This window comes from Oncorhynchus masou, unplaced genomic scaffold (genome assembly GCF_036934945.1).
Source record: "Oncorhynchus masou masou isolate Uvic2021 unplaced genomic scaffold, UVic_Omas_1.1 unplaced_scaffold_1787, whole genome shotgun sequence".
Classification (NCBI taxonomy): domain Eukaryota; kingdom Metazoa; phylum Chordata; class Actinopteri; order Salmoniformes; family Salmonidae; genus Oncorhynchus; species Oncorhynchus masou.
The window spans coordinates 84,308-101,150 of NW_027008062.1; the positions used below are offsets into that span (position 1 = coordinate 84,308).

Consider the following 16,843-nt stretch of genomic DNA (forward strand, 5'->3'; position numbering starts at 1 on the left):
GCAGTGGGTTCGGGATGTGGCCAAACAACTCTGCGCTCTGCCCGGGCTAAAGATAGCCCTGTGGTTGTGGGGACTCATCTGACAGTTACAGAGGAACACCTTCATGAGGGCTCTGTCTCTCTCTCCTCGGTTCACTTTTCACTGTTGGATCTTCCAAGTCAGTTTTGTCTTTCTTTTTTTGTTGTTGACTTTTGTAAATCCAGCACAGATTATGAGTGATTGAAACCCAGGGGAAGTATTTATTTTTTCGCACTAAAACAGCCTTTTCATCTGTCAGCCAACAATAAAAAAATAATTGACAAATCTGTGGTAACCAAGGAGATTTGCAACAGGTACACTCCATCTCTGGTGACTTTCTGTGTTGTATCTACTACTCTGTGTGTGTCTATGGATACATCCTGCAACAGTAATGATAGCGGGAGGTCAACTGGGTTTTTGGGTGAAGTCTGAGTTCATGCTGCTTTCTTTACTCAGTTCTGTTACACCACATACCCTGCAGAGACTGTTGTGTGAGGGGCGCTGTTGTGTATGGGGCGCTGTTGTGTATGGGGCGCTGTTGTGTATGGGGCGCTGTTGTGTATGGGGCGCTGTTGTGTATGGTGCACTGTTGTGTGAGGGGCGCTGTTGTGTATGGTGCACTGTTGTGTATGGTGCACTGTTGTGTATGGTGCACTGTTGTGTGAGGGGCGCTGTTGTGTATGGTGCACTGTTGTGTGAGGGGCGCTGTTGTGTATGGTGCACTGTTGTGTATGGTGCACTGTTGTGTATGGTGCACTGTTGTGTGAGGGGCGCTGTTGTGTATGGTGCACTGTTGTGTATGGTGCACTGTTGTGTATGGTGCACTGTTGTGTGAGGGGCGCTGTTGTGTATGGTGCACTGTTGTGTATGGTGCACTGTTGTGTATGGTGCACTGTTGTGTGAGGGGCGCTGTTGTGTATGGGGCGCTGTTGTTTATGGGGCACTGTTGTGTATGGGGCACTGTTGTGTATGGGGCGCTGTTGTGTGAGGGGCGCTGTTGTGTGAGGGGCGCTGTTGTGTGAGGGGCGCTGTTGTGTGAGGGGCGCTGTTGTGTGAGGGGCGCTGTTGTGTGAGGGGCGCTGTTGTGTATGGGGCGCTGTTGTGTATGGGGCGCTGTTGTGTATGGGGCGCTGTTGTGTGAGGGGCGCTGTTGTGTATGGGGCACTGTTGTGTATGGGGCGCTGTTGTGTGAGGGGCGCTGTTGTGTGAGGGGCGCTGTTGTGTGAGGGGCGCTGTTGTGTGAGGGGCGCTGTTGTGTGAGGGGCGCTGTTGTGTGAGGGGCACTGTTGTGTGAGGGGCGCTGTTGTGAGAGGGGCACTGTTGTGTATGGGGCACTGTTGTGTGAGGGGCGCTGTTGTGTATGGGGCACTGTTGTGTGAGGGACACTGTTGTGAGAGGGGCACTGTTGTGTGAGGGGCGCTGTTGTGTATGGGGCACTGTTGTGTATGGGGCACTGTTGTATGGGGCACTGTTGTGTATGGGGCGCTGTTGTGTATGGGGCGCTGTTGTGTATGGGGCACTGTTGTGTATGGGGCACTGTATGGGGCACTGTTGTGTGAGGGGCGCTGTTGTGTATGGGGCACTGTTGTGTATGGGGCACTGTATGGGGCACTGTTGTGTGAGGGGCGCTGTTGTGTGAGGGGCGCTGTTGTGTGAGGGGCACTGTTGTGTATGGGGCACTGTTGTGTGAGGGGCGCTGTTGTGTATGGGGCACTGTTGTGTATGGGGCACTGTTGTGTATGGGGCGCTGTTGTGTGAGGGGCGCTGTTGTGTATGGGGCGCTGTTGTGTATGGGGCGCTGTTGTGTATGGTGCGCTGTTGTGTGAGGGGCGCTGTTGTGTATGGGGCACTGTTGTGTATGGGGCACTGTTGTGTATGGGGCGCTGTTGTGTATGGGGCGCTGTTGTGTGAGGGGCGCTGTTGTGTATGGTGCACTGTTGTGTGAGGGGCGCTGTTGTGTATGGGGCACTGTTGTGTATGGGGCGCTGTTGTGTGAGGGGCGCTGTTGTGTATGGGGCGCTGTTGTGTATGGGGCGCTGTTGTGTATGGTGCGCTGTTGTGTGAGGGGCACTGTTGTGTGAGGGGCACTGTTGTGTGAGGGGCACCTCCCAAAATAAACAGTCTAGATTACAGTACATCATGCATGGGGAGCGATTGGGAGGAGCACCACCCACTACTCACCAACCCATGACACTGTACCTTAACCTTACTGTCTTTCTGTCTTATACACTTGTGTGTATAAGACAGTAGTTTTGGAATTGTTAGTTAGATTACTTGTTGGTTATTACTGCATTGTCGGAACTAGAAGCACAAGCATTTCGCTACACTCGCATTAACATCTGCTAACCATGTGTATGTGACAAATAAAATTAGATTCTTTTGATTTGAAACAGTACTGTAACCTCTGTCTTCTTCATGTGTAGTCCCACACTCTGTCACTAACCTGACAGCAATTCTCCTTGATCAAACGCCTTTAACACACCCTATATTCATTCCATGCATTACAACAAGTGGAGAAAGGATATGCACTTGGAGTATATACACAACCCTCCTGTGTTCACGCTCTGATTGAGACTCTAAAACGAGGCTCTTTCATAGAGCTATCTATCAGAGAAATACACTAAACACACACCTAATAACTATTCTATTGAAGCCACACAATGGACTTTATGACTGATTCTCTCAAACAACAACACTCTCAATGTGCTGTATAGTCTGCTGAGAACTCTCAATGTGCTGTATAGTCTATTGAGAACTCTCAATGTGCTGTATAGCCCACTGAGAACTCTCAATGTACTGTATAGTCTATTGAGAACTCTCAATGTGCTGTAGTCTATTCAGAATGCACTGGGTAGAGACATCTGGACGACACAAGGCATCCTCTTAACGATGGCACGGGATGAAACAGGACTAATTAGAAAATGAACAGGCTCTACAAACAAAGACAAATTAAACAGGGCTTCCCTCCATCCCACCCAGAACTAACACTCATCTGTGGGGAACAATAGTGAAGGAAGAGGAGGAGGAGGGGAGGGGAGAGTGTGGAGAGGAAGAGGGAAGGGGGAGTGTGGAGAGGAAGAGGGAAGGGGAGAGTGTGGAGAGGAAGAGGGAAAGGGAGAGTGTGGAGAGGAAGAGGGGGGAGAGGGAAGGGGAGAGTGTGGAGAGGAAGAGGGGGGAGAGGGAAGGGGAGAGTGTGGAGAGGAAGAGGGAGGAGAGGGAAGGGGAGAGTGTGGAGAGGAAGAGGGAGGGAGAGTGTGGAGAGGAAGAGGGAGGGAGAGTGTGGAGAGGAAGAGGGGGAGGGAAAGGGAGAGTGTGGAGAGGAAGAGAGTGTGGAGAGGAAGAGGGAGAGAGAGGGAAGGGAGAGAGTGTGGAGAGGAAGAGGGAGGGAGAGGGAAGGGGAGAGTGTGGAGAGGAAGAGGGGGGAAGGGGAGAGTGTGGAGAGGAAGAGGGAGGGAGAGGGAAGGGGAGAGTGTGGAGAGGAGGAGGGAGAGGGGAGAGTGTGAAGAGGAAGAGGAGGGGAAGAGGAAGAGGGTGGGTCTGCCTCTGCTCAGTGTCTCTCTACCAACCTCCAGTAGTGCGATCAGTCACACCAACAGGAAAGAGGGATGTTTGGGGGTACATACCTGCCTGTATCTCAATCGTACTCTGTCATGAAGACACGGAAAATTTGTTTAGCTTTTTATTCAATATTCATTGTTTGACCCAAATTATGTGACACTTTCCAACACTTCATCAAATTGTGTTTAACAATCAACTATTTGCAAGAAGTTGACCATATGTTTTGAGGAACTATCCAAATGTAGAGATTGAACAGTGTGTGTACTTGTTTTCCTACCTTATCATGACCCTAACAAGCATTTCACTACACTCCCATTAACATCTGCTAACCATGTGTATGTGACAAATAAAATGTGATTTGATTTGATGTCCTACTAATTCACTTGAATGTCCTGACAAGGTCGGGAAACAATAACCTTTTTGAAAAGTTTTAAGCTTAGGGTTTAGGTTTAGGGTTTTGGGGTTACGCTTAGCGTTGAGGTTAAGGAAAATAGGATTTTTAATGGTCAAACATTTGTACTCCCCAAAGTCATGACATTTCACGAAAATAAAGCTGTGTGCTGCCAGGGGGCGCTCCGCCAACAGCCCCCCCACCTCTCTCTCTCTGTACCTCTCGCTCTACCTCACTACACCTCTCTCTACCTCACTACACCTCTCTCTACCTCCCTACACCTCTCTCTACCTCCCTACACCTCTCTCTACCTCCCTACACCTCTCTCTACCTCCCCCTCTCCCCCCTACCTCTCCGTCTCCACCTCTCCCTCCCTACCTCTCCCTCTCCCTCCCTACACCTCTCTCTCCCTCCCCCTCTCCCTCCCCCTCCCTACCTACCTCTCCCTCTCCCTCCCTACACCTCTCTCTCCCTCCCCCTCTCCCTCCCCCTCCCTACCTACCTCTCCACCTCTCCCTCTCCACCCACCCCTCTCCCTCTCCCTCTCCCCACCCCCTCTCCCTCTCCCCCTCTCCCCACCCCTCTCTACCTCTCCCTCTCTCCCTCTCTACCTCTCACTACCTCCCTACCCCTCTCTACCTCTCCCCACCCCTCTCTCTCTCCCCCTCTCTACATATTCCTCCCTACCTAGCTATCTCTCTCTACCTCTCCCTCTCCCTCCCTACCCCTCCCTCCCTCTCTACATATTCCTCTCTACCTCTCCCTCCCTACCTCTCCCCTCTCTACCTCTCCCTCCCTACCTCTCCCTCCCTACCTCTCCCTCCCTACCTCTCCCTCTCTACATATTCCTCCCTACATATTCCTCCCTACCTAGCTACCTCTCTCTACCTTTCCCTCCCTACCTCTCTACCCCTACCTAGCTACCTCTCTCTACCTCTCCCTCTCTACCTACCTCTCCCTACCTCTCCCTCCCTCCCTACCTACCTCTCCCTCCCTCCCTCTCCCTCCCTCCCTCCCTCTCCCTCCCTCCCTCCCCTACCTACCTCTCCCTCCCTCTCCCTCCCTCTCCCTCTCTCTCCCTCCCTCCCTACCTCTCCCTCCCTCTCCCTCCCTACCTACCTCTCCCTACCTACCTCTCCCTCCCTCCCTACCTCTCCCTCCCCCTCCCTCCCTCCCCCTCCCTCCCTACCTCTCCCTCCCTCCCTACCCTCCCTACCTCCCTCCCTCCCTCCCTATCCCTCCCTCCCTACCTACCACCTCTCCCTCCCTCCCTACCTACCCCCTCCCTACCTACCTACCTCTCTCTCCCTCCCTCCCTACCTCTCCCTCCCTCCCTACCTCTCCCTCCCTACCTCTCTCCCTCCCTCCCCCTCCCTCCCTACCTCTCCCTCCCTCCCTCCCTCTCCCTCCCTCCCCCTCCCTCCCTACCTCTCCCTCCCTCCCCCTACCTCTCTCTACCTACCTCTCCCTCCCTCCCTACCTCTCCCTCCCTCCCTACCTCTCCCTCCCTCCCTACCTCTCCCTCCCTCCCTACCTCCCTCCCTCCCTCCCTACCTCTCCCTCCCTCCCTACCCCCTCCCTCCCTCCCTACCTCTCCCTCCCTCCCTCCCTACCTCTCCCTCCCTCCCCCTCCCTCCCTCCCTATCCCTCCCTCCCTCCCTACCCCTCCCTACCTACCTACCTCTCCCTCCCTCCCTACCTCTCCCTCCCTCCCTACCTCTCCCTCCCTCCCTACCTCTCCCTCCCTCTCCCTCCCTCCCCCTCCCTCCCTACCTCTCCCTCCCTCCCTACCTCTCTCTACCTACCTCTCCCTCCCTCCCTACCTCTCCCTCCCTCCCTACCTCTCCCTCCCTCCCTACCTCTCCCTCCCTCCCTCCCTACCTCTCCCTCCCTCCCTACCTCTCCCCTCCTCCCTACCTCTCTCTCCCTCCCTCCCCTACCTCTCTCCCTCCCTCCCTACCTCTCCCTCCCTCCCTCTCCCTCCCTCCCCTACCTCTCCCTCCCTACCTCTCCCTCCCTCCCCCTCCCTCCCTCTCCCTCCCTCCCTACCTCTCCCTCCCTCCCTACATCTCTCTCCCTCCCTCCCTACCTCTCCCTCCCTCCCTACATCTCTCTCCCTCCCTCCCTACCTCTCCCTCCCCTCCCTACCTCTCCCTCCCTCCCTACCTCTCCCTACCTCCCTACCTCTCCCTACCTCCCTACCTCTCCCTACCTCTCCCTACCTCTCCCTCCCTACCTCTCCCTCCCTCCCTACCTCTCCCTCCCTCCCTACCTCTCCCTACCTCTCCCTCCCTCCCTACCTCTCCCTACCTCTCCCTCCCTCCCTCCCTCTCCCTCCCTCCCTACCTCTCCCTCCCTACCTCTCCCTCCCTACCTCTCCCTCCCTACCTCCACACTTGTGTGTTTCCTGATCACATGGTCATGGAGTAAGCTCAGATATGACTTACAAACATCTTCACTTTCAGATCCCAAATAAACAGACATTATTAGGACCTGCCAAGATTACCTAAACTGAATGCAGTAATCAACTGCAAAGTTGTACACAAAAAGTTAACAATAATATACACAGTACCAGTCAACAGTTACCACTAAAATACACAGTAAGAGGTCAAAAGTTAACAATAAATACATACAGTACCAGTCAACAGTTTGGACACATCTACTCATTCAAGGGTTTCTTTATTTGTACTATTTTACACAATGTAGAATAATAGTGAGCGCATCAAAACTATGAAATAACACATATGGAATCATGTAATAACCAAAAAATGTAGAGTCCTGTGTGGCTCAGTCGGTAGAGCATGGCGCTTGCAATGCCAAGCGTCGTGGGTTCGATTCCCGCTGGGGCCACCCATATGTAAAAGTAGTGGCCCCAGCCGACTTGTAAGTCGCTTTGGACAAAAGCGTCTGCTAAATGGGATATATTATTATATTATATTAGATTTTTCAAAGTAGCCACGTTTTGCCTTGATGTCAGCTTTGCACACTCCTGGCATTGTCTCAACCAGCTTCACCTGGAATGCTTTTCCAACAGTCTTGAAAGAATTCCCACATATGCTGAGCACTTGTTGGCTGCTTTTCCTTCACTCTGCGGTCCAACTCATCCCAACCATCTCAATTGGGTTGAGGTCGGGTGATTGTGGAGACCAGGTCATCTGATGCAGTACTCCATCACTCTTCTTCTTGGTCAAATAGCCCTTACACGACCTGGAACTGTGTTGGGTCATTTTCCTGTTGAAAAACAAATGATAGTCCCACTAAGCGCAAACCAGATGGGATGGTGTATCCCTGCAGAATGCTGTGGTAGCGATGCTGGTTAAGTGTGCCTTGAATTCTAAATAAATCACAGACAGTGTCACCAGCAGAGCCTCCACACCATCACACCTCCGGAGATCATGCGGAGATCATTCGTTCACCTACATTTACATTTAAGTCATTTAGCAGACGCTCTTATCCAGAGCGACTTACAAATTGGTGAATTCACCTTCTGACATCCAGTGGAACAGCCACTTTACAATAGTGCATCTACCTACTCTGCTTCTCACAAAGACACGGCGGTTGGAACCAAAAATCTCCAATTTGAACTCATCAGACCTAAGGTCAGATTTTCACAGGTCTAATGTCCATTGCTCGTGCTTCTTGGCACAAACATGTCTCCTCTTCTTATTGGTGTCTTTTAGTAGTAGTTTCTTTACAGCAATTAGACCATGAAGGAAGTCTTGTTGAGATGTGTCTGTTACTTGCACTCTATGAAGCCTTTATATGGGCTGCAATCTGAGGCTGGTAACTCTAATGAACTTATCCTCTGCAGCAGAGGTAACTCTGGGTCTTCCTTTCCTGTGGCGGTCCTCATGAGAGACAGGTAACTCTAATGAACTTATCCTCTGCAGCAGAGGTAACTCTGGGTCTTCCTTTCCTGTGGCGGTCCTCATGAGAGACAGGTAACTCTAATGAACTTATCCTCTGCAGCAGAGGTAACTCTGGGTCTTCCTTTCCTGTGGAGGTCCTCATGAGAGACAGGTAACTCTAATGAACTTATCCTCTGCAGCAGAGGTAACTCTGGGTCTTCCTTTCCTGTGGCGGTCCTCATGAGAGACAGGTAACTCTAATGAACTTATCCTCTGCAGCAGAGGTAACTCTGGGTCTTTCCTATGGCGGTCCTCATGAGAGACAGGTAACTCTAATGAACTTATCCTCTGCAGCAGAGGTAACTCTGGGTCTTCCTTTCCTGTAGCGGTCCTCATGAGAGACAGTTTCATCGTAGCGCTTGGTGGATTTTGCGACTGCACTTTTTCCGGATTGACTGACCTTCATGTCTTAAGGTATTGGTGGACTGTCATTTCTCTTTCCTTATTTGTGCTGTTCTTAATCTAATAAGGTGAAATTAAATTAAATTAAAAAAATATGGACTTGGTATTTTACCAAATAGGGCTATCTTCTGTATACTACCCCTACCTTGTCACAACACAACTGATTGGCTCAAACGCATTAAGAAGGAAATAAATGAACAAGGCACACCTGTAATTGAAATGCATTCCAGGTGACTAACTCAAGAAGCCGGGGCAGCAGGGTAGCCTAGTGGTTAGAGCTTTCAGCTTGCATTCCCAAAATCACTTTCTGAATCAGAGGCTACAGAAGGTTGCAAGTTCAAACCCCCGAGCTGACAAGGTACAAATCTGTCATTCTGCCTCTGAACAGGCAGTTAACCCACTGTTCCTAGGCCGTCATTGAAAATAAGAATTTGTTCTTAACTGACTTGCCTAGTTAAATAAAGGTTGTTGTTTTTTATTAAAAGCTGGTTGAGAGAATGCCAAGGGTGTGCAAAGCTGAAATCAAAGAAAAAAGATGGCTACTTTGAAGAATATAAAATATATTTTGATTTATATAATACTTTTTTGGTTACTACATGATTCCATGTGTTATTTAATCGTTCTGAAATCTCACAAGGGTAGATCTGCGCATTACTGTTGTTATAACTGACAGAGATCTCACAAGGGTAGATCTGCACATTACTGTTGTTATAACTGACAGATCTCTCAAGGGTAGATCTGCACATTACTGTTGTTATAACTGACAGATCTCACAAGGGTAGATCTGCACATTACTGTTGTTATAACTGACAGATCTCTCAAGGGTAGATCTGCACATTACTGTTGTTATAACTGACAGATCTCACAAGGGTAGATCTGCACATTACTGTTGTTATAACTGACAGATCTCTCAAGGGTAGATCTGCACATTACTGTTGTTATAACTGACAGATCTCTCAAGGGTAGATCTGCACATTACTGTTGTTATAACTGACAGATCTCTCAAGGGTAGATCTGCACATTACTGTTGTTATAACTGACAGATCTCTCAAGGGTAGATCTGCACATTACTGTTGTTATAACTGACATATCTCACAAGGGTAGATCTGCACATTACTGTTGTTATAACTGACAGATCTCTCAAGGGTAGATCTGCATTACTGTTGTTATAACTGACAGATCTCTCAAGGGTAGATCTGCACATTACTGTTGTTATAACTGACAGATCTCTCAAGGGTAGATCTGCACATTACTGTTGTTATAACTGACAGATCTCTCAAGGGTAGATCTGCACATTACTGTTGTTATAACTGACAGATCTCTCAAGGGTAGATCTGCACATTACTGTTGTTATAACTGACAGATCTCTCAAGGGTAGATCTGCACATTACTGTTGTTATAACTGACAGATCTCACAAGGGTAGATCTATACATTACTGTTGTTATAACTGACAGATCTCACAAGGGTAGATCTGCACATTACTGTTGTTATAACTGACAGATCTCTCAAGGGTAGATCTGCACATTACTGTTGTTATAACTGACAGATCTCACAAGGGTAGATCTGCACATTACTGTATCTAAAGGAAATATTTTCCCCCAAAAATGTCAGGTTTGGAAATGGTCTGTTTTTATCAGTCAGTATTTCTAAACATATATGAACTGATTGGTTGTCCAGCTACAAGATGGCCATACAATAACTGCATTTTAGAGGACAAAAAGGTAGAAATCAACAAATCCATGTATGATCCTGACTATTTTGACATGATATAGTGTACAATACTGGGCATAAAGCCTCCGATCAATTAATAATCAATCATCAATCATCAATAATCAATAATGAAATAAGTGTTTAGTCAACCAGTCAGCCGGGTTCCAACGACAGTAACAGTCTATATATGTGGCAGGGTGTGCTGATTGGTCAATCCAAAATACCCAATGACGTTGTGACTCCTAATGATCCAACCGAAACGTGACTTCCGGCTATTAGCTCAAGCCCTCTGAATGGGAGGGGTGCGTGGGGCTGACACATTGGGTACCTTAGCTCAAGCCCTCTGAATGGGAGGGGTGAGAGGGGCTGCCACATTGGGTACCTTAGCTCAAGCCCTCTGAATGGAAGGGGTGAGAGGGGCTGCCACATTGGGTACCTTAGCTACAGCCCTCTGAATGGGAGGGGTGCGTGGGGATGACACATTGGGTACCTTAGCTCAAGCCCTCTGAATGGGAGGGGTGCGTAGGGCTGACACATTGGGTACCTTAGCTACAGCCCTCTGAATGGGAGGGGTGCGTGGGGCTGACACATTGGGTACCTTAGCTCAAGCCCTCTGAATGGGAGGGGTGCGTGGGGCTGACACATTGGGTACCTTAGCTCAAGCCCTCTGAATGGGAGGGGTGCGTGGGGCTGACACATTGGGTACCTTAGCTCAAGCCCTCTGAATGGGAGGGGTGCGTGGGGCTGACACATTGGGTACCTTAGCTCAAGCCCTCTGAATGGGAGGGGTGCGTGGGGCTGACACATTGGGTACCTTAGCTCAAGCCCTCTGAATGGGAGGGGTGAGAGGGGCTGCCACATTGGGTACCTTAGCTCAAGCCCTCTGAATGGGAGGGGTGCGTGGGGCTGCCACATTGGGTACCTTAGCTCAAGCCCTCTGAATGGGAGGGGTGCGTGGGGCTGACACATTGGGTACCTTAGCTCAAGCCCTCTGAATGGGAGGGGTGCGTGGGGCTGCCACATTGGGTACCTTAGCTCAAGCCCTCTGAATGGGAGGGGTGCGTGGGGCTGACACATTGGGTACCTTAGCTCAAGCCCTCTGAATGGGAGGGGTGCGTGGGGCTGCCACATTGGGTACCTTAGCTCAAGCCCTCTGAATGGGAGGGGTGAGAGGGGCTGACACATTGGGTACCTTAGCTCAAGCCCTCTGAATGGGAGGGGTGCGTGGGGCTGCCACATTGGGTACCTTAGCTCAAGCCCTCTGAATGGGAGGGGTGCGTGGGGCTGACACATTGGGTACCTTAGCTCAAGCCCTCTGAATGGGAGGGGTGCGTGGGGCTGACACATTGGGTACCTTAGCTCAAGCCCTCTGAATGGGAGGGGTGAGAGGGGCTGCCACATTGGGTACCTTAGCTCAAGCCCTCTGAATGGGAGGGGTGCGTGGGGCTGACACATTGGGTACCTTAGCTCAAGCCCTCTGAATGGGAGGGGTGAGAGGGGCTGCCACATTGGGTACCTTAGCTCAAGCCCTCTGAATGGGAGGGGTGCGTGGGGCTGCCACATTGGGTACCTTAGCTCAAGCCCTCTGAATGGGAGGGGTGAGAGGGGCTGCCACATTGGGTACCTTAGCTCAAGCCCTCTGAATGGGAGGGTGAGAGGGGCTGCCACATTGGGTACCTTAGCTCAAGCCCTCTGAATGGGAGGGGTGCGTGGGGCTGACACATTGGGTACCTTAGCTCAAGCCCTCTGAATGGGAGGGGTGCGTGGGGCTGACACATTGGGTACCTTAGCTCAAGCCCTCTGAATGGGAGGGGTGAGAGGGGCTGCCACATTGGGTACCTTAGCTCAAGCCCTCTGAATGGGAGGGGTGCGTGGGGCTGACACATTGGGTACCTTAGCTCAAGCCCTCTGAATGGGAGGGGTGAGAGGGGCTGCCACATTGGGTACCTTAGCTCAAGCCCTCTGAATGGGAGGGGTGCGTGGGGCTGACACATTGGGTACCTTAGCTCAAGCCCTCTGAATGGGAGGGGTGCGTGGGGCTGACACATTGGGTACCTTAGCTACAGCCCTCTGAATGGAAGGGGTGCGTGGGGCTGCCACATTGGGTACCTTAGCTCAAGCCCTCTGAATGGGAGGGGTGAGAGGGGCTGCCACATTGGGTACCTTAGCTCAAGCCCTCTGAATGGGAGGGGTGCGTGGGGCTGCCACATTGTGTACCTGAGAGAGCCCTCTGAATGGGAGGGGTGAGAGGGGCTGACACATTGGGTACCTTAGCTCAAGCCCTCTGAATGAGAGGGGTGAGAGGGGCTGCCACATTGGGTACCTTAGCTCAAGCCCTCTGAATGAGAGGGGTGAGAGGGGCTGCCACATTGGGTACCTTAGCTCAAGCCCTCTGAATGAGAGGGGTGAGAGGGGCTGCCACATTGGGTACCTGAGACAGCTGATGTTGTTGGGGGTTAACTGCTTTGCTCAAGGATTTTTCACCTAGTCGGCTCGGTGATCCGAACTAGCAACCGCTAATCCACCTGCCATACCTCTGTCCAAAACAAAGCTAATTCATTAAGGTCACTTACAAACCCTGCATAACTGGTAACCTAATTCATTAAGGTCACTTACAATCCCTGCATAACTGGTAACCTAATTCATTAAGGTCACTTACAATCCCTGCATAACTGGTAACCTAATTCATTAAGCCCACAGAAACAACTAGTTGAGGAGACAAGCCCACAGAAACAACTAGCTGAGGAGACAAGCCCACAGAAACAACTAGCTGAGGAGACAAGCCCACAGAAACAACTAGTTGAGGAGACAAGCCCACAGAAACAACTAGCTGAGGAGACAAGCCCACAGAAACAACTAGCTGAGGAGACAAGCCCACAGAAACAACTAGCTGAGGAGACAAGCCCACAGAAACAACTAGCTGAGGAGACAAGCCCACAGAAACAACTAGCTGAGGAGACAAGCCCACAGAAACAACTAGCTGAGGAGACAAGCCCACAGAAACAACTAGTTGAGGAGACAAGCCCACAGAAACAACTAGTTGAGGAGACAAGCCCACAGAAACAACTAGTTGAGGAGACAAGCCCACAGAAACAACTAGTTGAGGAGACAAGCCCACAGAAACAACTAGCTGAGGAGACAAGCCCACAGAAACAACTAGCTGAGGAGACAAGCCCACAGAAACAACTAGCTGAGGAGACAAGCCCACAGAAACAACTAGTTGAGGAGACAAGCCCACAGAAACAACTAGCTGAGGAGACAAGCCCACAGAAACAACTAGTTGAGGAGACAAGCCCACAGAAACAACTAGCTGAGGAGACAAGCCCACAGAAACAACTAGCTGAGGAGACAAGCCCACAGAAACAACTAGTTGAGGAGACAAGGCCACAGAAACAACTAGTTGAGGAGACAAGCCCACAGAAACAACTAGTTGAGGAGACAAGGCCACAGAAACAACTAGTTGAGGAGACAAGCCCACAGAAACAACTAGTTGAGGAGACAAGCCCACAGAAACAACTAGTTGAGGAGACAAGCCCACAGAAACAACTAGTTGAGGAGACAAGCCCACAGAAACAACTAGTTGAGGAGACAAGCCCACAGAAACAACTAGTTGAGGAGACAAGCCCACAGAAACAACTAGTTGAGGAGACAAGCCCACAGAAACAACTAGTTGAGGAGACAAGCCCACAGAAACAACTAGTTGAGGAGACAAGCCCACAGAAACAACTAGCTGAGGAGACAAGCCCACAGAAACAACTAGCTGAGGAGACAAGCCCACAGAAACAACTAGCAGAGGAGACAAGCCCACAGAAACAACTAGTTGAGGAGACAAGCCCACAGAAACAACTAGCTGAGGAGACAAGCCCACAGAAACAACTAGCTGAGGAGACAAGCCCACAGAAACAACTAGCTGAGGAGACAAGCCCACAGAAACAACTAGTTGAGGAGACAAGCCCACAGAAACAACTAGCTGAGGAGACAAGCCCACAGAAACAACTAGCTGAGGAGACAAGCCCACAGAAACAACTAGCTGAGGAGACAAGCCCACAGAAACAACTAGCTGAGGAGACAAGCCCACAGAAACAACTAGTTGAGGAGACAAGCCCACAGAAACAACTAGCTGAGGAGACAAGCCCACAGAAACAACTAGCTGAGGAGACAAGCCCACAGAAACAACTAGCTGAGGAGACAAGCCCACAGAAACAACTAGTTGAGGAGACAAGCCCACAGAAACAACTAGTTGAGGAGACAAGCCCACAGAAACAACTAGCTGAGGAGACAAGCCCACAGAAACAACTAGTTGAGGAGACAAGCCCACAGAAACAACTAGCTGAGGAGACAAGCCCACAGAAACAACTAGTTGAGGAGACAAGGCCACAGAAACAACTAGTTGAGGAGACAAGCCCACAGAAACAACTAGCTGAGGAGACAAGCCCACAGAAACAACTAGCTGAGGAGACAAGCCCACAGAAACAACTAGCTGAGGAGACAAGCCCACAGAAACAACTAGCTGAGGAGACAAGCCCACAGAAACAACTAGTTGAGGAGACAAGCCCACAGAAACAACTAGCTGAGGAGACAAGCCCACAGAAACAACTAGCTGAGGAGACAAGCCCACAGAAACAACTAGCTGAGGAGACAAGCCCACAGAAACAACTAGTTGAGGAGACAAGCCCACAGAAACAACTAGCTGAGGAGACAAGCCCACAGAAACAACTAGCTGAGGAGACAAGCCCACAGAAACAACTAGTTGAGGAGACAAGCCCACAGAAACAACTAGCTGAGGAGACAAGCCCACAGAAACAACTAGTTGAGGAGACAAGCCCACAGAAACAACTAGCTGAGGAGACAAGCCCACAGAAACAACTAGCTGAGGAGACAAGCCCACAGAAACAACTAGTTGAGGAGACAAGCCCACAGAAACAACTAGCTGAGGAGACAAGCCCACAGAAACAGCTAGTTGAGGAGACAAGCCCACAGAAACAACTAGCTGAGGAGACAAGCACACAGAAACAACAGGATTGTGTTTTTGTCTGAGAGCTAATATATCCACAACCACGGCAACAGGCCGCCGGGCGCAGGGACTTTCACACTTTTGTTTCCTCGCTCTCTCTTTTTCATACGGGGTCAGCAACAAACAATCTAAGTTTGGCAACGTCAGCTGTGCTTAAAACAACAGGCATTGTTCACCGGGCTTTGTTTACAGAAATCTACAGGTTTCAATGGACAGCTTTTTCCTTGATCCTGTCAATCAACTCCTCATTTCCCAATTTTTTTGTTTGCTGTTTGAAGATGCACTCTGTCATTTCCTTCTACTTTTTAAATATGCGCAGGGGAGGGGCAAAAAGGTGGAGAAGTTGTAAAACATGTTTTAAAAAATGTCATTCTTAAATAAACCTTGAAAATGGGCAGTTTGCATTCCCTGAATCACTTTCTGAATCAGAGGCTACAGGCTCTGCCAGAGATACAGAGAGGATGACAAACATGAGAGGAGACAGAGACACAGGACAGAGACAGAGGACAGAGGACAGAGGACAGGAGAGGACAGGAGAGGACAGGAGAGAGAAAACATGAGAAAACAAAAAGATAATTACTTGACACATTGGAAAGAATTAACAAAAAAACTGAGCAAACTAGAATGCTATTTGGCCCTACACAGAGAGTACACAGCAGCAGAATACCTGACCACTGTGACTGACCCAAAACTAAGGAAAGCTTTGACTATGTACAGACTCAGTGAGCATAGCCTTGCTATTGAGAAAGGCCGCCATAGCCTGTCTTCTCTTGAGAGCCATGTCTGCCTATGTGCTCACTGCCCACAAAATGAGGTGGAAACTGAGCTGCACTTCCTAACCTCCTGCCCAATGTATGACCATATTAGAGAGACATATTTCCCTCAGATTACACAGATCCACAAAGAATTCGAAAACAAATCCAATTTTGATAAACTCCCATATCTACTGGGTGAAATTCCACAGTGTGCCATCACAGCAGCAAGATTTGTGACCTGTTGCCACGAGAGAAGGGCAACCAGTGAAGAACAAACACCATTGTAAATACAACCCATATTTATGCTTATTTATTTTATCTTGTGTCCTTTAACCATTTGTACATTGTTAAAACTGTGTATATATATATATATATATAATATGACATTTGTAATGTCTTTATTGTTTTGAAACTTCTGTATGTGTAATGTTTACTGTTAATTTTTATTGTTTATTTCACTTTATATATTATCTACCTCACATGCTTTGGCAATGTTAACACATGTTTCCCATACCAATAAAGCCCTTGAATTGAATTGAATTGAGAGAGAGAGAGAGAGAGAGACAGACACAGAGACACAGAGAGACAGCGAGAGAAGAGACAGAGAGACAGCGAGAGAAGAGACAGAGAGAGAGAGAAGAGACAGAGAGGAGACAGAGAGAGAGAGAAGAGACAGAGAGAGAGAGAAGAGACAGAGAGAGAGAAGAGACAGAGAGAGAGAGAAGGGACAGAGAGATAAAGAGAGAGAGAGAGAGAGAGAGAGAGAGAGAGAGAGAGAGAGAGAGAGAGAGAGAGAGAGAGAGAGAGAGAAGAGACAGAGAGAGAGAGAAGAGACAGAGAGAGAGACAGAGAGAGAGACAGAGAGACAGAGTAGAGCAAGGAGCAAGAAAGAAGAGGGGAGAGAAAGGGGAGAGTACCACAGAAAGGGAATTTATGAGGGGATTGGGTTCAGACTCTCTAATGCCCTTTGTGTATGTTTATCTAAGCAAGAGCAAGACGGAGTCAGCAATAGTGAAACTGAAAGAGAGAATTGAGACTTTTCATTGTTAAATCTCTGGCGCCTGCAAAGCAGGATCAATGAGACAG

The 16,843-nt window shown here is 49.7% G+C and overlaps 1 protein-coding gene across 1 annotated transcript; it reads right to left on the reverse strand.

Moving 5' to 3' along the window:
• Positions 1-479: 479 nt before the first annotated feature.
• On the reverse strand, positions 480-2,156 carry LOC135532248 (uncharacterized). The gene has a single exon (XM_064959838.1). The coding sequence runs from the start codon at positions 2,154-2,156 to the stop codon at positions 480-482; it is 1,677 nt and encodes a 558-aa protein (XP_064815910.1).
• Positions 2,157-16,843: the final 14,687 nt, after the last annotated feature.

What these genes read in the sequence shown, in the direction of transcription:
- LOC135532248 (XM_064959838.1), bottom strand. Translation starts at nt 2,156, where the DNA reads ATGTACTGTAATCTAGACTGTTTATTTTGGGAGGTGCCCCTCACACAA.